The sequence below is a fragment of the Plecotus auritus genome (genome assembly GCF_963455305.1).
Source record: "Plecotus auritus genome assembly, chromosome: 10".
Lineage (NCBI taxonomy): Eukaryota > Metazoa > Chordata > Mammalia > Chiroptera > Vespertilionidae > Plecotus > Plecotus auritus.
In genome coordinates this window covers 51,938,586-51,962,379 of record NC_137785.1, presented here as the reverse complement: position 1 = coordinate 51,962,379, position 23,794 = coordinate 51,938,586, and the positions used below count along the sequence as shown (strand labels likewise).

The 23,794-nt window shown below is 45.6% G+C and overlaps 1 protein-coding gene across 2 annotated transcripts in view; it reads right to left on the bottom strand.

Annotated features, from left to right (window-relative positions):
- CDH8 (cadherin 8) overlaps positions 1-23,794 on the bottom strand; it is a 335,345-nt gene that overhangs the window by 302,636 nt on the left and 8,915 nt on the right. For both annotated transcript variants that reach the window (XM_080645709.1, XM_080645710.1), the window contains exon 2: positions 16,111-16,565. In XM_080645709.1, coding sequence (XP_080501835.1) covers positions 16,111-16,362 — 252 coding nt within the window. In that variant the 5' untranslated portion in view covers positions 16,363-16,565. The remainder of the gene's footprint in view (positions 1-16,110; positions 16,566-23,794) is intronic.

Sequence of the window (23,794 nt, the reverse complement as noted above, 5' to 3'; positions counted from 1 at the left end):
CCCCCAGCTCAGCTACCCCGAGTCCTGGGACCTGGCACTACGTAAGTCAGCATTAACACGATGAGTTCGAGAAACCGGAGAGCGCAAGCTTTCTGCCTTCTTGACGCTCCTGGGTGTGTGTAGGGGACTTCTGGTTCATTCCACTCAACTCTGCCACCCTCCTTCCTGCTGTTCTGGTGATTCTCCATTTAAGAGGAACCCACAAAACCGCCCAGGTGTGGCCAAAGCTCCCGGAACTAAGTGGATGCCACCGCTCAGAGTAAAGAATTCTACTCAACTCAGAGAAAAGCCAGAACCATGCCCCCCTCGTCACCTAACCAGTGAGCATTTACTTGGATCCAACGTGGCCATTTTCCTGTCTGCAAAACGGAGACGATAACTCCGTGAATATGTGGAAACCACAGAGCAAGGTGCCTGGGGTGCTCCGTAACAATATTCTCCTCACCTGGGCCGGTTTGGTTCAGTGGTTAGAGCGTTGGCCCACAGACCAAAGGGTCGCGGGTTTGATTCCCGGTCAAGGGCTTGTACCTCGGTTACAGGTTCACCAGCTCAGGTTCCACGTGTCCAGGTTCCCCAGCCCCGGCAGGAAGCAACCAATCGATGTGTCTCTCTCACATAGATGTTTTTTTCTCTCTCTCTCTCCCTCCCCCTCCACCTCCCTTCCACTTTCTCTAGAAATCAATGGAAAAAATATCCTGGGGTGAGGATTTAAAAAATTCTCCTCCTGCTGTCCCTTCTTCGGCATTATTTTTCTCGTGCTTCATCATCAGATTCATTTTAAATATATACTTTAAAATGAGAGAGCAAAGGAGACAGATCCCGTGCTAGCCCCTGTATTTAGAGACTACTCCACAAATAATCACTTTGTCCATGGCACTGGCCCTGCTCAGGCCCAGACTGTGAGAGTTTCATCCCCCAGAGATAAGAGAGTCACCGCAGGCTGACGTCTCGGAGACGTTTTCCTTCTGTCAAAGGGATTACATCCACCACAGACTCTGAGGAGCATGCGAAGGAATCATTGCAGTGGCCTTGCCATTGGACAGACAGCTTGAGTAGATTTCACCGAACCATACACACTCTAGTCAAAGAGCAGACCCTGGGTCACTTCAGTGAGTCCTACTTTTCTTATCTGCAAGTTGGGGTGGCAGCCCAGCTCACTGAGCACCGCCCACACGGGGTTTCAAGGAGATGAGATGTTGCCGTGGTTACTGGAACAGGCTCTGGGATCCCCAAGCCCAGGTTTGACCCCTGGCTTCACCTTTTATGCACTGTTTTCCTGTAATCTCTAATGCAAATGACTCTTCCCTCCAGGGACTCTCTCCTGATCTGGCCATGGGAATAACACTAATCAGAGGATTGCTAGGAGAATTGAATAAGCAAACTTGATAAGGTATCCACTGTATAGTAAACATATAATGGATATAATCAGTTTATTTTGGTTACTTAAGACCTCCTTTCTGCCCCCACCCATCCCTTTAAGGTCCCTGGAAAATGTCATCAATTTCATGGTCTTCACCCTACATTCAAGGCAATACAGATCTATGCCTTGCAAGTGGGCTTTTTAGGATTAGAGAGAAACAAATATATGCAGCTTGTGTCCCCCCAGTATTCCTCAGCCCTCTGACCAGGCTCAGCTGGATTCCGCTATTGTCTCCTGCAGAAGCCCAGTGACATTTTTAAATATATATATATATATATATATTTTATTGGTATCTGAGAGAAAGGGAAAGGGAGATAGAGGTAGAAACATCAATGAGGAGAGAATCCTTGATCGGCTGCCTCCTGCACACCTCATTTTGACCAGAATCAAATCCTGGACCCTTCAGTCCACAAGCCGACACTCTATCCACTAAGCCAGTGGTCGACAAACCGCAGCTCGCGAGCCACATGTGGCTCTTTGGCCCCTTGAGTGTGGCTCTTCCACAAAATACAATGGCCTAGGCGAGTCTGTTTTGAAGAAGTGGCATTAGAAGAAGTTTAAGTTTAAAAAATTTGGCTCTCAAAATAAATTTCAATCATTGTACTGTTGATATTTGGCTCTGTTGACTAATGAGTTTGCCGACCACTGCACTAAGCCAAACCAGCTAGGGCACCAGAGACATTTGATATTTTGCAAATTTCAGAGCATACCTGCCCCTTGTGGTAAATGCATGCAGGAGGGAAAAAAAAAGAAGTTCATGGATCTGAGCAGGGAACAGTTCCCGTGAGCTAACTTGCCTCCACCATCGCCTGCAATAGACGGGAGTTCCCTCAGCAAATTGATGTCACAGCCTGTGGTGCCCTGCACCTGCCACACGGGGTTCAAATGAGATAAGCAGCTTGGCATCTGCCAAAAACCTTGCCCGGGGCTCTTACAAACACCAGGGCCCATAACCCTTTCCTTTGAGTGGTTTTCAAAACACACTCAGCCCGGATCCAGAGAGCAAGAAGCATGATTCAAGCCCTCCTGGAATTCACTGGCGATAGATTGATTTCTTCAAAAATGTACGTTTTTATTTCAATGCTTTAATACGCACAGGCATTACCTGGAGATATTATTAAAATGCAGCTTCTGGGGAGAAACCAAGATGGCGGCATAGGTAAACACCAAAACTGCTGCTTCACACAACAATTTCAAAACTACAACAAAAAGACGAAAAGGACATCATCCAGAACCACAGGAAAGTTGGCTGAGTGGAAATTCTACAACTAGAAGGAAAGAGAAAAGCACACGAAGACTCAGAGGAACTGCAAAAGGCTGAGGTACAGAGACGCACGCGTGCGCAGAGGACTGGCGGCTGAGTGCGTGGCTGGCTTTCTCAAGCAGGAGGGAGTTGGAAGCTCCCAACTGCGCTGAACTCCAGTTCAGGGCAAGACCCTGGGGACCCAGACTCATATGGGGGGAATCTGGACTGTCAGGAAAAGAGAAAAGCACACTGAGACTCAGGGGAGCTGCGAAAGGCAGAGGTCCGAGGGCGCGCGGGGAGAGGACTGACTGCTGAGTTCGCGGCTGGCTTTCTCAAGCGGGAGGGAGACGGAAGCTCCTGACTGCGCTGAACTCCAGTTCCGGGCAAGACTCTGGGAAGCCAGACTCATTCTGGGAGAAACTGGACTGTCTGGCAGCGGGCGGAACTCGAGGGTGGCTTTCTCTCAGAGGTGCCTGCAGTGATTACCGAGGGACACTGAGACCCAGAGGCCTCATAGGGCAGGGCTGACAGGAAGCCAAGGCTGTCTGCTCCACCCTGACACTCCGCCCCATCCAAGCTGAGCACAGAGGCTTTTGTAATTTTGCAAGTCTTGTCTCATAAAGCTGTCTCCAGCACAGAAGTTCTCCCGGCATAGACACAGATGATCCTCACAGCCAATTGGCCTGGAGGTCAATTCCTCCCAGTGATACCAACAACAATCAAGACTTAATTACAACAAGGCTGAGCACACAGCCCACAAAGGGGTGCACCAAGAGTGTCCACCTCAGGTAACTGGGGAGGCTGAGCCACTGGGCCCTGTAGGACACCTAGCACACAAAGCTCCTCTACCAACTCAGGGAAGCAGCGAAAATGTGGAGACAAAGAAACAGATCACAAATGAAAGAAATGGAAGAAAGCAAATGACTGGATATAGAGTTCAAAACCACAGTTATAAGGTTTTTCAAGAATTTCCTAGAAAAGGCCGATAAATTTAGTGAGACCCTCGAGGATATGAAAAAGGACCAACTAGAAATTAAACATACACTGACTGAAATAAAAAGTATTATACAGAGACCTAACAGCAGACTAGAGTTTCGCAAGAATCAAGTCAAAGAGTTGAAATACAAAGAAGCAAAAAACACTCAACCGGGAAAGCAAAAAGAAAAAAGAATCCAAAAATTTGAAGATAGTGTAAGGAGCCTCTGGGACAACCTCAAGCATACCAACATCAGAATTATGGGGGTGCCAGAAGAAGAGAGAGAGCAAGATACTGAAAACCTATTTGAAGAAATAATGACTGAAAACTTCCCCCACCTGGTGAAAGAAATAGACTTACAAGGCCAGGAAGTGCACAGAACCCCAAACAAAAGGAATCCAAAGAGGACCACACCAAGACATATCATAATTAAAATGCCAAGAGCAAAAGACAAAGAGAGAATATTAAAAGCAGCAAGCGAAAAACAGTTCATTACCTACAAGGGAGCACCCATACGATTGTCGACTGATTTCTCAACAGAAACTATGCAGGCCAGACGGGAGTGGCAAGAAATAATTCAAAGTGATGAATAGCAAGAACCTACAACCAAGATTACTCTACCCAGCAAAGCTATCATTCAGAATTGAAGGGCAGATAAAGAGCTTCACAGATAAGAAAAAGCTAAAGGAGTTCACCACCACCAAACCAGTATTACATGAAATGCTGAAAGGTATTCTTTAAGAAGAGGAAGAAGAAGAAAACGGTAAAGATAAAAATTATGAACAACCAATACATATCTATCAACAAGTGAATCTAAAAATCAAGTGAATAAAAAATCTGATGAATAGGATAAACTAGTGAATATAATAGAACCAGGGGCATAGAAAGGGAGTGGACTGACAATTCTCAGGGGGAAAGGGGTGTGGAGGGTGCGGGAAGAGACTGGACAAAAATCGTACACCTATGGATGAGGACAGTGCGGGGGAGGTAAGGGCAGAGGGTGGGGTGGGAACTGGGTGGAGGGGAGCTATGGGAAAAAAAGAGGAACAATTGTAATAATCTGAACAATAAAAATTTATTAAATTAAAAAAATGTAGCTTCTGATTCAGTCAGTCGGAACATGGGGAGTGAACGAAATTCTGCATTTCTTTTTTTAAAAATATATTTTATTGATTTTTTACAAAGAGGAAGGGAGAGAGATAGAGAAATAGAAACAGTGATGAGAGAGAAACATCCATCAGCTGCCTCTTGCACACCCCCTACTGGGGATGTTCCCCCAACTAAGGTACATGACCTTGACCGGAATAGAATCTGGGACCTTTCAGTCCACAGGCCAACGCTCTATCCACTGAGCCAAACCGGTTAGGGAGAAATTCTGCATTTCTAACTGCTTGCCAGGTGCTGCTGCTGCTGGTGTGCAGACCCTCCTTGTGAATAGTACACAGAGTGTACTGTACTTTTCCTCAAGAGTAACATCGACACGTTCTGAAATGTTAGGTGAGGAAGCCAGTGCTGATGAGGAAAGATGTCACATCTTTACTAAGATCTAGATCTTTGAATGTTGACAAGACTGTCTGCACTGTATGCAAAATACACACAGATTTAGCTGGAAATGAGAGGCTACATGACCACGTGATGCCAAGGAGTGTAGGTGTGTGGGTATGTATGGGGGTAACTTTAAGTAAAATGGAGCTCTAGCTGGTTTGGCTCAGTGGATAGAGCGTTGGCCTGTGGACTGAAGGATCCTGGGTTCCATTCTGGTCAAGGGCACATGCCCAGGTTGTGGGCTTGATCCCTGGTAGGTGGCGTGCAGGAGGCAGCCGATCAATGATTCTCTCATCATTGATGTTTCTCTCTCTCTCTCTCCCTCTCTGAAATCAATAACAATATATAAAAAAAACAAGTGCAACGGAAGTGATATGTATAGATAAAAACTGCTGACATGTAAAAGAAATGACTGTTTTGAAAACATGCATAGCCCAGCCAATGCTGTAAAACTTGTATCTTTCTGCAGTAACGTAATTCCATAAATAACTTTGCTAGGTTATTCTCATGTATTGAAAGGTTACAAGCAACACACAGGATAACGAGATTACTTGAAGTTTCCAAAGACAGTTTTCAGGCAAAAAATAAAATCTTCACTTCTGGTTACTACGTGGCCACCCCATGATGATGAAAGTCGTTTAACATGCCTTTAGCAGTGCAGCAGGGCTGTGGCCGTTCTTTCCCGCTTCATAATCGCATAGAAATGATGAAACGTTCTAGCACTTTAATTTATTAATTGTTGAGGTTGGCCTTCCAACTACATATTACAGGTGTAGTTTTTTTTAAAAAAAAAATATTCTATTTGCCAAATGAGTTTCACATTAAATAATGGGCCCCACCAATTTGCCATGTAGATGGCATCGATTTTAAGAAAATTGAACAATATACCACTGTCATTTATTTTACTCTCATCTTATAATGTTTTTGAATGAAATTATAGCCTATTCTAGAAAGTAAATGGCAAAAAAAAAAAAGATCAAGAGAAAAGACCTGCTAATCTAATCACATATATTGGAAAAAAGTTTTAATAGATTCATGTATTTTCTTACAGGTTCCCCTTTATTGATTTGTGGTACAGTTATTAATATGAATCGATATCAGGAATTAACTCCTGATTTTGTTTTTAATGCGGGTTAAGTGAATATCACTTATTCATTAGATATAATCACACCTTTGAGGTTTTTTATGATCTCTGTTATTTTCAATTGGGGATATTTTTACACCAAAATCAGTATGTAGTGGTTATGGATATAATTAGGATTCTGCTTACATTAATTTTTAAGAATCAGGAGATTTGGCACTACGTGTGTGGGGGCAATTAAAAAATAGCAGAATAGTGAAAATTATTGAATATGGACAATCATGGTGAGGGGTACATGGAGGTTATTTCTGTAAATATTTGGACATATATATTTTTTCATGCGTACATACATATCTTAATAGATATGTGCCAGGTACTCGGTCCATATCTTTCTTGCATTTTTAAATCATATCTATATACATTTTATAACTTGCTTCTGATACTTATTCAGTTGCCATCTGAATTATAACCATCATAAATCTTAATAATGTGTAACGATTCACACTAATCTGCCATGTGACTCCGCAATGGAAGTCTTTCACGATGTGCAGCACTGGCCTCCCCAGTTCTTCCCTGTGAGCTTTAGCTTCCCATTTGTGAGAGGAAGCAGTTCTCTATTTCCTTTTGCCTTCTTCCTACTGACTGCCTTATTGCCACTGATTCCTAAAATAAGGTTACATAGCCCCCGTAAACATAGGACTCTCATTTTGCTTCAAGTTGGAAAAACATCTGCCTCAAGGAGATGACCCTAAGAGACCTGGCAAAACAAAATGCAAGACTTCTTCCAAGAAGTCTGCATGGATTTAGTTCTCAGAGCATCTGCAGAGGTAAGCGCAGGTTATCTACACTCTTACCTGGTCCGTGGTAGGGAATGAGGTGAACAGGGTGAGGTTCAATGCTGCAGAAGGACCTGATTAGGCGATAACCAGAGAGGTACTTATGTAGAAACTCAGCTAATAGACTGAGTGTGTGCATGCACACATGTGTGCGTGTGTGTGTATTTCTGCTGACTTACAAGACTAATATTATTCCATTTATTTATATCAGCATCAAAAGATTTCCAGCAGCTCTGGGAAGCCTGCTGTTTTTAAGTGGGGACGTCGGCAAGAGGCAGACAACCCCAGTTGCCGGGCCAGATTGAGACACACGATGCTGACTTGCATTCCTGCCAAATTGTTGGTGCACAAGGCTCCATCGGAGCAGGCAGAAGCCTCACAAACCCAACAGTGAATTGTTCTCGCATGGCCGAAGGTACAATTTGGCTGTGGCTACGTCGCCCAGTGCTCTTCACATGCAAACGGCCAGCAAAAATAATGGCATGTCAAGTGCAATTTTCTTACCGGCTGCTGACACCGTAAACGGTAATAGAGTGTAATTATTTGGCATCCCGTGTCCTTCATACTAAGCACCACCCAGACGATTTCCAAGTTACAGGCAAGAGGGGAGGTTAGAAGGTCAAATTTAAAGAGAGAAAATGAGTCAGTGCCTTGGAGGGAGAGGATTATAAATAGATGTGGCATCACCAGCGAGAAAGTAATATCCAAATAAGGAACTGCTCAAGCCCAGGTAGGAGGGAAGATGAGGGGAACAGAGCAGAGGAGTGTATGTAAGAGAGGGAGAGAGAGAGGATTTGTGACAGATCTCTGACCACCTGGACAGCAAACCAGTTTTCCCCACATTCAGCAGTCAGGGGAGCTGAGGATCACACAACTACAGAGCGAGAGAAAAGGAACCCGGACCGAAAATTGAGAGATGTCACACACATTTTTAAATATGGCTTTCCCCCATCCCTATTCCATAGGGCAAGCATCCTCAAACTACGGCCCGCGGGCCACATGCGGCCCGCCGAGGACATTTATCTGGCCCGCCGGGTGCCGCTGCCTGTCCTGCTTAGCAGCCAACTTGTCCCGGGCCCTCAGTGCTCATAGAAATTTGTTCATAGTTGTTGTTTTTTTAAAACTATAGTCTGGCCCTCCAACAGTCTGAGGGACAGTGAACTGGCCCCCTGTTTAAAAAGTTTGAGGACCCCTGCCATAGGGATTTGTGTCTTCAATATACACTGAGTGGCCAGATTATTATGATCTCTGAATGCATAATAATCTGGCCACTCAGTGAATATCCTATATAATAAAAGGCTAATATGCAAATTGCCCACTCAACAAGGAGTTTGACCAGCAGGCTGGCCAACCGCCCATGTCCCCTCCCCCGGCCAGGCTGGCTGGACACCACCCATGCACGAATTCATGCACCAGGCCTCTAATATATATATATACACACTGAGTGGCCAAATTATGATGCGTTCAGAGATGATAATAATCTGGCCACTCAGTGGAGTTCTGTAACACACTATGGTAGTAGTAAGTGAAGACGTGTGGCCAAGAGAAGCCATGTGACTTTCTCTTTCGGCCACTTTGTGGCAGACACAGAAGAAACCAGATCTCTGGGAGAGCCTTGCCTAGCTTCCACTGACACTCAAAAGATTCCACCCCTAGTTCTCCATCTTCAGGTTACCCGAGCCTCCCCCCGCTGCTCTGATCGCCTCCTGCACATGTGATTTCCTCCGTTGGGAATGCTCTCCCTTTTCCTCCCTGCATCCTGGTTCACCTGGTGATGGCTTCTCAGCTCACAGGTATCACCTTAGGGAAAAGTCCACCACTGTACAGGACAGCTTCCTCTGTATACGTGCGCCCAGAGAACCACGTTCCTTTATTTCAGAGGACTTATCTCTGTTTTCATCTGATGTTTTTTCTCATTATTCTTAAAAGATGTTTTTATTGATTTCAGAGAGGAAGGGAGAGGAAGAGAGAGATAGAAAACATCGACTGGCTGCCTCCTGCACACCCCCACTGGGGATGGAGCCCCAACACGGGAATCGAATGGGTGACCTCCTGGTTCAAAGGATGATGCTCAACCACTGAGCCACACCAGCCAGGCTCATGATTATTTTTTTAAAATCTGTCTCCCCCTTGTAGCTCATTAGTTCCAAGACTAAGGGCATGCATTTATTTGCTCAGACCTACAAATCCATCGGTAACAATGCTCAGCAAACAGTAGGTGCTCAATAAATATCTATGGAATGACTTGATGCTGATACCATAAATGGTAATAGAGTGTAATTATGTGGCATCCTGTGTCCCAGTAAAGGGCTCTCAGATGGCATCAAGCTGTCCTTACTAACGAGTCCAGGCACATTTTATCACAATGACACTATTTTTGGTCTTGGTTGCAAGATTTATAAAAAACCTTATGGGTTTTCTCTCTGTGTCTTTTCTAAGAGCAGAACAAATATGCACATAGGGTAAAGGGTCCCATGCACCATCTTCTCTGCCAGTGTAGGCAGAGACGGTCAATGCTGGAGGTCTGGGGCCACGTGGAATGCTAAACATTCAAGTGTTTCTGAACAGGCTCTGAACCACCTTGTTCCAGGGACCTGGAGGCAGGGATGGAGTCTGTTTGGCTGGCATTTGTTTTGCAAAAAATTTAGAAAAAAAGACCCCTGGTGCACTGCGGGCTATTAGCATGAGCATAAGTTTGCAATTGGGTTAGAAGCTCACAGAACCCCCATCTTGCACTGCTTCCTGCCACTGAAGGGGAAGCCTCCAGAGTGGAGCCTGCAGCCTCCACACAGAGTTGTTTCAATATTTTAAAAATATATTCCTATTGATTTCAGAGGAAGGAAGAGGGAGAGAGAGATAGAAACATCAATGATGAGAGAGAATCATTGATGGGCTGCCTCCTGCACTGCCCCCTGCCCCCCACCTTTGGGGATCAAGCCCACAACCCAGGCATGTGCCCTGACTGGGAATTGAACTGTGACCTCCTGGTGCACAGGTCAACGCTCAACCACTGAGCCACGCCAGCCAGGCCAGAGAGTGTTTTAATAAGTTCACTTGCCCACCATCACTGACTCAGAGAACGTCTTTTACATTCAGTACATAGAAACAATGCTTGAGCTACCCAGCTGATCTATAAAATACCATGATGAAAGAGAGAGCAGGAAGGCAATGCATTGGCCTCTTTATTGAAAAATGCTGTTTGTACTAAATCTGGCAGAATTAATATAACGTTTGTAAATTCCTCCATTACTTAGGTGAATTATTAATTCATTTGTTTGCGCAAAATATTTACTGAGCACTTCCCGTATGCAGTCTGTCGTCTAAGACCTGGGGATATATAGTGAAGAAGACAGGAAACCAAAAATAATTGTTCTTTGTAGAATTTGCAGTCTAGTAAAAGACAAGTCATAAACGAGATAAAGAATAGAGCATGTGAGATAATGGCAATCTTGAAGGACAAAAAGCATAGTCCAAGGACATGAAATATTAGAGACGGGACAGTTATATTTCAGACAGAATGGGACAGGGAAGGCTCTTTTGGATATGGTTTTCAACTTCATTTTATTTTTTTCTCCTTTATTTTATTTATTTATTTTTTCATTTTCAAATAAATTTTTATTGTTGATAATACCACAGATATTTCCCATTCCCCGCTCCTCCCAGCCCCTATCCACCCACGCCTAGGTCTTCACCACCCTATTGCCCGTGACCATGGTCTATGCATATCCTATATAATAAAAGGCTAATATGCAAATCAATTGAACAGCAGAACGACCGGTTGCTATGATGTGCACTGACCACCAGGGGGAAGACACTCAACTGCAGGAGCTGCTCCCTGGTGGTCAGTGCGCTCCCACAGGGGGAGTGCTGCTCAGCCAGAAGCCGGGCTCACAGCTGGCAAGTGCAGCAGTGGTGGCAGGAGCCTCTCCCACCTCTGTGGCAGCTCTAAGGATGTCTGACTGCTGGCTTAGGCCCGCTCCCCACCATTAGTCGGATATCCCCCAAGGGCTCCCAGATTGCAAGAGGGCACAGACAGGGCTGAGGGACCCATCGAGTGCATGAATTTCGTGCACCGGGCCTCTAGTAAGTATATAAGTTCTTTAGTTTATCTCTTCTCCTCCCCTCAACCCCACATCGAGGTATATCAGTATTGTTACATGCCTCCCTGCTTCAGGTCTTATTTTGTTGGTCAATTCATTTTGTTCATTAGATTTCAATTAAAAAATGGGCTGAAGACCTGAATAGACATTTCTCCAAAGAGGACATACAAATGTCTAAGAGACACATGAAAAAATGCTCAAAGTCACTATTCTTCAGATAAATGCAAATTAAAACCACAATGAGATATCACATCACACCCGTCAGGCCATCATCAAAAAATCAACAAAGAACAAGTGCTGGTGAGGATGTGGAGAAAAAGGAACATTAGTTCACTGCTGGTGGGAATGCAGACTGGTGCAGCCACTATGGAAAACAGTATGGAGTTTCCTCAAAAATTAAAAATGGAACTTTCGTTTGACACAGTGATCCCACTTCTGGAAATATATCCTAACAACCCCAAAACACCAATCAGAAAGAATATATGTACCCCTATGCTCATAGCAGCATTATTTACAACTAGAGGCCCGGTGCACGAATTTGTGCACAGGTGGGGTCCCTTGGCGTGGCCGGTGATCAGGGCTGATCAGGGCCAAGGGAGGTTGGCCAGCGGGGGTAGGGGTTGCAGGAGGTTGGCTGTGGGAGCACACTGACCACCAAGGGGCAGCTCCTGCATTAAGCATCTGCCCCCTGATGGTCAGTGCACATCATAGCGACTGGTCGACCGGTTGTTCGGTCACTTAGGCTTTTATATAGAGAGGTATCTAAGATTTGGAAATTGCCCAAGTGCCATCAGTAGAAGAATGGATAAAAAAGCTGCCGGCATTTACACTATAGAATACTATGCAGCCGTAAAAAAGAGGGATCTCTTACGCTTTGGCACCGCATCGATAGACCTGGAAAATGTAATGCTCAGTGAAATGAGCCAAACTGAGAAAGACAAATATCACATGACCACACTCATCTGTGGAATCAACTTCATTTTAATTCAACAGGAAATATATGGGCTTATATTGCTTCTGACCCAGGGGATCCTCAGTAGTCCTGCCCTTCCCTGTGACGTTTCTGTCCAATCAGGGCACCTAACTTCCCACTCCACCCCACGAGCTTACTGACTTCACCCTGCAGTACACCCTAAAAATCCCTTCACTGAAGTCACCTGAAAGGGCTCGTATTTGGGCTCCCTGAGTCTTGGGCTCACCCAGCGTTGTCATGGTCAGTCTGTCCACCACTCCAACCACACACACACCTGTACAATTAATACAATCATGGCGGCAATGATTACTTGTAGGCACTATGCATACATTCTTTTATTTATTCTGACATACCCTTACTTATCCAGTATGGATAACTCTCTTTTTAAAAAAATATATTTTTATTGATTTCAGAAAGGAAGGAAGAGGGAGAAACATCCATGATGAGAGAGAATCATTGATTAGCTGCCTCCTACACGTCCCCTACTGGGGATGGAGCCCACAACCCAGGCATGTGCCCTTGACCAGAATGGAACCTGGGACCCTTCAGTCTGCAGGCTGACGCTCTATCCACTGAGCCAAACCCGCTAGAGCCAAGCTGGATAACTCTTGAAGAGTTTTAGTAATTCTCCCTAAGGTTCAGAACCAGAACGTGGCCAAGCCAATATCCAAATCTCTGGAGACTGCATTTCTAAGGCCAAGCTCTACCTCTGCATCCAGCTGCCTACTGATGGACAATGGTGGTGTAAGGCAAGCATTCAAACCCAAAGGCTAACGCAGGCCAAATAAACGAGGCATGCGGCCCACGGGCTGCAACTTTGACATGCTTAGTGTAAGGGGATAGATGCAGAGTGAATCACTCCAACACTGCTCTGCCCTTGAGCTTGAACTCAGTCTGCCGGGCCCAAGACCCTCACCATGGTGAATGGCAGGAGGGTCTTTCAAAGAGCAGGTGTGCTGAGGAGTAACGAAGGCTCCTCAGCCAGCTCCCGGGGAGAGGCTTGGCGATGCAGTGGTTTGGGGTCGGATGTGGAAGAGTGTGCAGAGATAAAACGCCACAAAGCCCCAGTGGGCATCCTGATATGGATCATCCCCACAGTCAGCCTGCCTTGTAATCAGAAGCGGTCCCCTGATGTGTATTTTTGGCTATTCTACAATCCAAGATCCTTAAAGGCTAAACTGGAATAATTCAGGAGCAATTTCCCTTACAGGAGAAACAGGTATGATTGGAAATGATTACGGAAACGTTCTTCAGAAAATAGATTTAACTCTGAATTTGCAATTGTTTGGGAAGTGGCCGGGGAAAGGGGCAGGACAAGGTGATTAATAAAAACAGTCATCAAGATGCAGGAGCATGTCAGCTATTTCAAAGTTCTGGGGGTCCATCAGCCACATTTCTGTCACTCAAAGAAACATGACTTTCTTGAGTGTTACTGAGTCATGAAGGTGCCGAATGCCTCTATTAATTCATTTCAAGAAAGGAGGTGCGATTAGTCACCAGATTCTATGAGTCCAAAACAAAATCCAATGTAATTACTTTGTCTATTAAGATCAAAGTGGTAAGGTCTCTGGGCAGGGCTTGTTTGTTTATTTATATTTATTATACAAGATGCCATCAGTGCGATACACCTCCATTAAGAGTTAACTAATAGAAACAGGCAGATGATATCTATCAATGATGCAGGTATGAAATTACCCAGGATTTCACATGGTATGAAACTGTTTGCCATACAGCTGGCTAAAGCAGTTCTGAATAACCAGAGAATAAGACTGTAAGGACTCTGCATTCTGTGTTTAATTTTTTATTATTTTTAGAGAGAGAGGAAGGAAGAAGGAGAAAGAGAGAGAAACATCGACGTGAGAGTGAAACATCGATCTGCTGCCTCCTGCATGACCCCTACTGGGGATGGAGCCAGCAACCCAGGCATGTGCCATGACTGGGAATGGACAGGCAACCTTTAGGTGCATGGATGGTGCCCAATCGACCGAGCCACACAGGCCAGGGCTATGCTCAATAACTCTTAAGTACAAATTAGAGTTTAAACGCGTGGCAGCTAGTTACTAAGGTATAATAGAATAGGGTGGGTAAAATCCTGGCCTGGGGAATCTCCAACTGGATTCAAACTCAGATCACTCACTAGCTCTGTGATCTTGGTTTGCTTTATTAATCCATCTAGGTCTCAGGTCCTGCACTTACAAAAAAAAAAACAAAAAACTGATGCTGGACAAGAAGCCCATATTCAAAACCCACTGGGAAGAAGTGTTTTAGAACTCAGAATTGTTCACATTTAGAACCATGTTAAGATGTAAAAACTGTACAGTAAGTAACACCCTCAGCAGGGTCTGGGGTGCACCCTGTTATCAAACACATGAACATTTCTGCTGGGAAATACATGAACAGTCACAGTAATGGGATGCATTATGACTCTAAATAGCTCCCAGTCAGTTCTGCTACCTGAGTTTATACCAAGCATGCAAAAAAAAAAAAATCTTCTCGAGATTTTTGTCTTATGGATTTACGAAATAAAGGTATACCCACGTACACATACACATAGAAAGAGGGGGAAGGAATTACTGTTCGAATAGGATTATGCCCACGAAGTGCTTTTCTAAGAGCACTCAACCCTTGTATAGAAAACACCCAATACTGGCCAGAAGGGGAGGACCTGGCAGGCAGAAATCACGGCTTTGCTCATTGCTCTCCCCCCATGGAGATGTCTAAGAGAACGCTGGCCACATAGAGAGGGCTCAGCAAATAGTCTTTGAATGATTCGAAGCTCCTCATCCAGGTTTCCTTTGTCCAAGTGGAACTATAGGAAATGAGACAGCAATCCCTGGAGAGGCTCGCTTCGCTTTGCAAGGCAGAGGCAGGAGAGCCATCAGAAGTTCCCAGTGGAACACAGAGAGTTAACTTTAAGTTTCAAAGATCACCATTTACTTCCCTTCCTGTTTTTTTCCTTTCAATCTTTGCGCTTGGGAAATGAGTAACATTGGCTTGATTCACTGCCGAATCTGGCTTATCAGGGACATCAGCCATTGCCAGGCTCATAATTGGAATTCTACCTATGATGATGGTGTGTGTCAAAATTAACAGGAGCTTATGAACGGTTCTGAGGAATAAACATGTTTAGTCTTCAGCAACCCCCAGTGTGACCATGGAGAGCAGGCAGCCCTGATTTGCACAAGAAACACTTGCCTAACCTGCCAACAACAACAGCACCAGTGTACACCCCGTCTAACACATGCAGCCACACACGCCACGATGTTCCAATTTTGCTTCTATGCGTTTCATCCCATCTGACGATGAATGAACTAGGGTCCTATTGCCAAGTTTACTGAAGCACAGTACGTACGGAGCACTGTTCAGCATCCGTGCGAGGAATTTCCCTTTCTGAATCATAGGTTAATGATGGACACAACTAACAAACAAACAAAATGAGAAAATTCTACCTGAAATGAGTGAAACATGGCCTCGAAATAAAATGAAACAAAAAAATGCGACATTGTAGGAATCAAGGCGATATACACTCAAACTGAGCCAAACGGGCATACCTCTTTCAAGCACTGGAAATTAGAGGTTTGGCGTAGAGACACCTTGTATGAAACGAGAAAGAAAATCTTGTGTGTGTGTGTGTGTGTGTGTGTGTGTGTGTGTGTGTGTGTGTGTGTGTGTGTATTACACAGGGTTATTGTTTCTATGGTGGGATGGAAGGCATGGGAGATGAGAACTTTCCCCCGAAGAGTGGCGTGTCTACATTTCCAACTGTTGCCAGGAGATCATTCCTATTCCCAAAGAAACCAAGAGGTAAACTATCGAACCATCGGGCAAAAAGTACTCACAGGTGAGTGTGTCAGCAACCGTGACAAGTCTGACGTTAAGAGCTAAAGACAAGGAACCGACCGTGAACTTGGGATCTTAAAAAACGAAGCTTACCCGGCCAACGAGAATCGGTTCGGGTCCAGAAAACTCCTCCAGGACAAACATTTGATTCCAAACCCAGCCTCGTTTGGAGCGGTTCAGGATGCGCTGTTCTTCACTCAGCCTGTTTAGTTCCAGACGGGATCCACTCAGGAGAACTTGAGACGGAGTCGTGGGCGCCGTGTACACGCAGGGCGGGAGCGTAATCCATAATATTATTAATGGAGTCCAGAGATCCCAGAGCGCTTCCGAGAGCCGTTCTGGCATGGTCCCACCGGTGAAGCAAATGAGCACGAAAATGAGACAATTACTTGTTTCGCCTCCGGTCCTCCGCCATCCAATTCATCATGCAGGGCGGAGCGTTTACTCGCGGGGCTGCCACGTGTTCACAGCTCGGGAGGCAGACACCATCTACACAGGGTTTCTAAGACCAACCCACATCCATCGGCTTGCCTTTTCATTGAAATTTCCTGCAGAAAGCAAAAAGGGAGGGAGAGAGAGACAAGTCCACTGAGACAGGTTTTCCAACAAAATCACTGCTTTCAAACAAAATCAGGTAAATGAGCTCCACCAGACACCTCCTGAAACTCTCGCATTAAGAAAGTGGATCTGAGGGATGGAAGCAAGTAGGCTAACAGGTCCTTTCATTTTTTTAAGCTTTATTTAGCTTTAGTGTTAATATTTTATCTGTGTTACTTATTAAAAAAAACTGCTTCACGGACAGTAATAGAAATGTGCTTTTCCTTCCCTTCCTTTCTTCCTTCCTCCCTCCTTTCCACTCTCTTAAATTTTTTTTAAAAAATTTTCTAATGAAGCCCTCTTATATTCTTACTAGTAACTTGGTACACGAAATTCGTGCACATTAAAAGGGGATTAATTACAGGAAATAATTTAATATTGCTATTTGCCCTTTCGCTATAATAGAAGTGTCAGAGATGAAAGAAAATTAGTAAAATGTATATGAAAAACTTCCTCCTGTCAGAGTCTGGGGCACACCACGGGACCCAGAGTCAAGTCCCCACCCACCCACATGCACCTCAAAATCGCGTGAGACCCAGACCTGGCCGGCCCTCCCCCACATTGGGCTAGATCCAGACCCAGCCAGTCCCACCTTTGTCAAGCCCTGCCGAGCAGGGGGCGTAGCCTCAGGTCCCCTGGCCCGGCGCCAGGAAGTGGGGCATGTCCTGAGGTCCCCCAGCCCAGACTGGGGCGGGGGGGCATGCCTTGAGGTCCTCCATCAAGCCCCGCCAGGTGGGGGACACAGCCTGAGATCCCCTGTCAAGCCCCACTGGGTGGGGGGCACAGCCTTAGGTCCATCAGCCCAGCACCGGGAAGGGGGTTCAGCCTCAGGTCCCCCGTCAAACCCTGCTGGGTGGGGGCGCAGCCTAAATTCCCCCGACCCAGCACTGGGGGTGCACCTTGAGATCCCCTGTCAAGCCCCGCTGGGTGGGGGGTATGGCCTGAGGTCCTCTGTCAAGCCCAGCCAGGCGGGGGGGAGGGGGCGCAGCCTCAGGTCCCCTGGCCCAGTGCTGGGGTGGGGGGTGCAGCCTGGGGTCCCCTGTCAAGCCCTGCTAGGCAGGGGGTGTGGTCTGAGGTCCCCTGGCCTGCAGGACGTGGCTTAAAGTCTTCTGTCAAGCCCCATCTGGTGGGAAGCATGGCCTGAGGTCCCCAGGCCTGGTGCTGGGGCGGGGGGAGCAGCCTGAGGTCCCCTAGCCCAGTACCAGGATGGGAAGTGCACCTTGAGGTCCCCCGTCAAGCCCCGCCAGGTGGGGGGCATGGCCTCAGGTGCCTGGCACTGGGGCGGGAGGTGCGGCCTGAGGTCCCCTGTCAAGCCCTGCCGGGTGGGGGGCGCAGCCTGAGGTCCCCTGTCAAGCCCCAAAGGGCCGGGGAAGGGCATAGCCTCACATCCCTGCTGATTGCTCGTTAAGGCTCCTTATGGGAACTTGGCCTCAGCTGTGGGTGCAGCCATCTTTGTGACAGAGTGACGGTCAATTAGCATATTCCCTCTTTATTATATAGAAAGTATGGAGGTTGAAACCTCTATTTTTTCTTTCTTCCTTTTTCTCCTCTATCTTCTGTCTTTCCCTCTTCTCTCTCTCTCTCTCTTGCTCTTCCTTTCTCTTTCTTTTCCTGTTACCTTTAAACTGTTACACTTAGGACAAACATGAGTTTGACATGCTTGTCCTAAGTGTAAGAGTTTAAAGGTAACAGTTTAAAGGTGGGTTCTAGTTCATTTTATGCTGAACTATGTGAGGAAACTAGCCTACAATGGTTGTTTTGTTTTGTTTTTAATTTATGAATAAGAATGGGAAGGGAAATTTCCCCCATTTTTTACCATCTTAGCTGCCACAACCCAGCAGAAGGGACCATCTAGTCGGGGAACAGAACACAGTTCTCCACCAGGACGCCAATAACCAGGGAATGAAATCAGAATGGTCCCCCAGAGAAAGCCGGCAGTGTCCAGTGCATATGCCATAATCAGGACAGTGCCAGGACGCCCATTCTGAATGCACAGTTAAACAGGAGATTTCAATTATGCAAAGCTCCTTGGGGAGTAGGATATGGTAAAAATACAATTTTCAGTGGAGGACATCCAGAAAGGGGTGGGCGAAAACAATCCCCATTACCTCAGGTGTCAAATACATTTTTTTGCTTACCTTTAGCGTGGCAAAACACATTTCTTCCCTCTCAAAAAAAAATATCTATATATTTTAAAGAAATAATGTTCACTGCAGATCCCAGACAGGAGCCTTGCTGAATTCAATTAAGTGGGAAAATGATTTCTCAAGGTGCCACTGGGAACAATTCAGTAGGCAACCCTTCAGCCTCTAGGTCCCTGGTTCTACGCTGCCTCAGAATGGAAAAGCAAGGAAGTTGTTGCCATGAGCTGGGCTGGCTGTGGGCTGCGTGAGGCCAGCTGCCAGGAGCAGACCCGGCTTCCGCCGCCCATGCAGGCAGCATTGGATCTCACACGACAGCCAGTGGCAACGCCCGGCCTGTCACATTTTGCCAGGGCTCAGCTCTGTCCCTAGCACTCTGGACCTCAAAAGCGGCTCCACCCCCAGAAGTGAACACAGGGGCCACTGCAAGCAGCAGCTGTTTTGGAAATTGATGAAAAGCTTGCAATAGGGAACCAACTCAGAGCAATGTCCACCACCTTCCTTAGAGCTGCAGCAATCAGGGACACTCAGCCCTCCTTTAATTTTATTTTTTAATATATTTTTAAAATATATTTTTATTGATTTCAAAGAGAGGAAGGGAAAGGGAGAGAGATAGAAACATCAATGATGAGAAAGAATCATTGATCTGCTGCCTCCTGCATACCCCCTACTGGGGATGAAGCCCACAACCTGGGCACATGCCCTGACAAGGAATCGGACCGTAACCTCCTGGTTCATAGGCCAATGCTCACCCACTGGCGAGTTCAGGAAGGACACAATAATAGTACCCACCCAGAGGATGAAAAGATTACAATCCTTGTAAAACTATTAGGAAAAGCTGGAATGGACCATTATTTTTAAATTGTGCCAAATACTCTGCAAGGATACTCTGGCATCTTCTGTGTTGTTCATGATGCCGGGACAGGGACATTTCATCCCACTGAAACTCAGGACAAGACGCTTCGTTGATGAAAATCACCACGCAGCACTCAGGATGAACTGTGACATGACCAGTGTGCTTCCTGAACTCGCCAGACTCAGGTAACAGGTGGCAATCGACCCTGGAACAATTCCATAGGATGACATGGCTTCATTAGTCTGAATGAAAGGATTCATACATACTGGTAGATGCAAAGCCCCAGATACTATCTGTGAATACAGTACGTTAGAGTTAAGAGTAAGCTCACGAGGCTTTGTACTGTTTTGTTCAAAACTGAGGCACAGAATAATTAAGTGACTTGCCCAAAGAATACCTCTGATAAGAAGCAGGTCACTATTTCAATCTAGGTAATCGAGCTCCAAAATTCTCTCTCCTACCACAGCCCCTCCTGTCATTATATAAACATCTGATGAGCACATACTGAGTGTCCTATACTGGGAATGGAAAGGCAAATAGGTCAGAGAGCTTATCTTCAGGGACCAAAGAGTCTAAAGGGTAAAGACTAAGAAATAAATACAATATCCAGGGAAACACAGTCTGAGAACAGTTAGGAGACCAGAGGGATGAGTATGCCTCTCATCTTGGCAGCATCACAGAAGGCTTCCTGGGGGCAGTGTCCTCTACATGTTGAGAAGTGAGTTCCCAACTGGGGAGGGATAGGTGTGAAAGGGCATTTAAGTCAAGCCATGGACAGACAGGCCAGACTACTGACTAGTCCAGGATCTCGGAATGAGCCAGCACCTAGGGTAGTTTCCCAGTCATGACTCACTAGCTCATCCAGTCCAGGATCATGGCATCTTCTCCCTACCCACCAAGTTCATCCTAGTCACAGCTGCTACAGTGTACACGTCTGTAGGGTCCCTTCTTCTCTGCCAGTTCTCTGTGAAGAGAAAGGCATGTTTGATTTCTCCTAAGCTTTGAGAATAAAAATACATACCCTCCCACGGAGAGGGAGTGGGAGACAGACGAGTGCTATTCCAATGCAGCCCCTCCTTTTTCAGAGAAAGGGGGAGTGACTTGGCCAACACCCGCAGTGGGTGGCAGAGCCCTGGCGGAGCTCCAGGAAGAAATCAGCCCGACTCTGCAGAAACCCTTCTGCTTCTCTGTTGTTCATTCCCTCTACCCCTCTGTGCGCGCTTCTAGTCCCGAAACACTCCTGCACCCCTCCTCCAATGCTGCCACGTTCTTGAATCACTTATACCGTTACTTTAAATTCTATTAAAACGCTTTCAGTTTTTAAAGTATTTAGTTAAAGCCTACCCAGCCTGGCTCACCGGCTGAGGTTCGACCTATGAACCAGGAGGTCCTGATTCAATTCTCGGTCAGGGCACATGCCCAGGTTGAGGGGTCAATACCCAGTAGGGGGCGTGCAGGAGGCAGCTGATTGGTGATTCTCATCACTGATGTTTCTACCTCTCATTCCCTCCCTTCCTCTCTGAAGTCAATAAAAATATTTTAAAATTTACTTAAAAATGGAAAGCCAATATTATTTTCTACAAAAATAATTAAAGTGAACACTTAGAAAACATTTGGCAAATATTCCATCAAGATGGACTAAACACGCACACACACTTTATGTATGGATATGCTAAGTCATCAATACAGACTATAAACAAATACCTATCTACACACATTAGATGTAACACACATGTATGTATTTATACCTACTCTTCAAAATAACCCTAGTACTATTATGACTTTATTATCATTCCCATTTTAGAGAAAAGCAGACTGAAGCACAGAGAAATTGCTATGTTAAGCAATATCTTATGTTCCCTGAACTAGACAATGGCAAAGTCTCGGTCGTCTCTCTCTTTCTTAAAAGGCAAGACCAGCAGCAGTTAGAGGCAAGGGTGTGCTGTTCAATATGTAACATGTAGCTCCGGAAAAGGAAACCAACAGAATGCCCAATGTCTGAGTCCCATGCTACCAATATCTCCGCCATGACCTAAGTCAAGGTTAGCATGACTGTTAACCAGCTCTAGGGCAGGTCCTGATCTGTTTAGCAATCAGCTCTGAGGCGTCCAGTAAGAGCTACCCCAGGACACCATTGTGGGGGTGCATCTCAAACTTCAGTCTACATCCAAGGAACCTGTAACTCTAGGTAAAATGCAGATTCTGAACCAGTGAATCGAGGCAGGGCCTGCGATTCTGCATTTCAACCATCTCTCCTTGGATGCAGATGCTACTATCTGGAATTTGATGACTACCATCTGCAAAGCCGGGTATTTCCGAGAATAAGACAGCTCCCCATTCAGACCACTTTCTTGAGAAGACTTGAAGGAGTCCATGGTGATGGGATGGGAAATTCACTCCCTGCTCAGTGTCATTTGAAGCTGCGCCCATAACCTACTAACTATCACTCCGTATACGGGACCACACACATATATCAGAAACCCTGCACTGAAGTATATGAATACACAGGGATTTGTATGATGTCATAATATTCCTCCCCCACTTTATATCAGCATTGGGAGTGACACGAGAATCCTGTCCCTCTAGCTGGTGTGTCCATACGCACCTGCATTTTTTTTTCTTTTTTAAAAATGTATTTTCATTGATTTCAGAGCAAAAGGGAGGGGAGAATGAGATGGAAACATCAATGATGAGAGAGAATCATTGGTCAGTTGCCTCCTACACATGCCCTACTGGGGATTGAGCCCACAACCCGGGCATATGCCCTGACTGGAAAGTGAACCATGACCTCCTGGTTCATAAGTGGACGCTCAACCACTGAGCCACACTGGCCAGGCTGCATATGCTATTTTATAGGAGGTGGTGAGACATGGCCTTCCCTTCAGTGAAGTCTGCCACTTGGAGAGAAATGGGATTCTACGGTGACAATGAGAGCCACACTGTTTATATGCCTGCAACTCTGCCATGGGCAGGGCTAATAGTGTCCTCTCTGATGATCAGAAAATAGCTATATAAGAATTCTTGAGATGCCACCTAATGTGATGGCACTGTTATCAGAATTAATAAACATTCTGAATAGCAACTGCTACACCGACTGCTGAACTCTATGCAAGGATGAAGAAATTGTGGAAGGTTGTAAAGCTTGGGTAAAAAAATCAATTTATTTTTAGATTTTCTAACCACAATCTGTATGTCTGGCTCGGCAATCCACTTTATTATAATGCTGCTACATTGATTTACACCCAGAGAGTGAGATGAAGAGATTTCACAGTCTCTCTGGAATTCCTACAAATCAAAAAGGGCTTGGAATTCCCCCATAAGATAGCTCTTCTCTTGGGTAAACTGCCTGCAATCCAACTTTTCATTCACACTCCCAGTTTCAACATAGTTCTAATTACAACCTGGATCTCGGTCTCCTGACCCCAACATCCGATCAAGGTGAACTTGGCCAGTCCCCCCTCAAATACGTTAAGTCATTACCCAGAAACATACTGCACCATCGATTTTGTAAACAGCCTAAAGTTCCAAACGCTGAGCCACACACCGAGAGGTGACGTCTACAATAAAAATGGGCTTTTATAGACACTTTAGGATTCAATCCAGCAGATGATTGTGGTTGACAGGAAATTATGCTTTTATGATCCACTGGGCTTAGTGGCCACAATATTTCATGGAGGCAAAAATGACACACAGGACCTGAGAGTTTCTATTAAAAATGTTTCTGACCTTGAATTTAGAGCCATTAGCAAGCTGTTTCAAAACAGGTAAATGCACACTGAATTCAAAGTGGTATTTCAGGAACACCGGGGATGCGAGTCAGCGTGTGGCCCAGTGCAATTCACGCCAGGCGCTGGAGGACTGCAGCTGAACAGGTAGAAATGGTTCTTGGAGAGGATACATGCATGTGTCCAAATATAAGTCATTCAAGAGAATCGCCTTCCGTAAAACCTTCAGAATTCCCCAGACTCCCTGGGCAGAATAGCATTCTCAATGTTTTCTGTACACACACATAAACATGTATTTGTTTGTCTGCTTCTCTCTCCCCTCAGCCACAACCTTCCTGATTGTCTCTTCTTGGCATTAAACCATCTACTAGTACTTATACCGCTGTGCCTATCCACCCAAAGGCATATCGTTTGCCAAAATAATACCTGCCAAATCCATTTTGCTCCTTTATTGACAG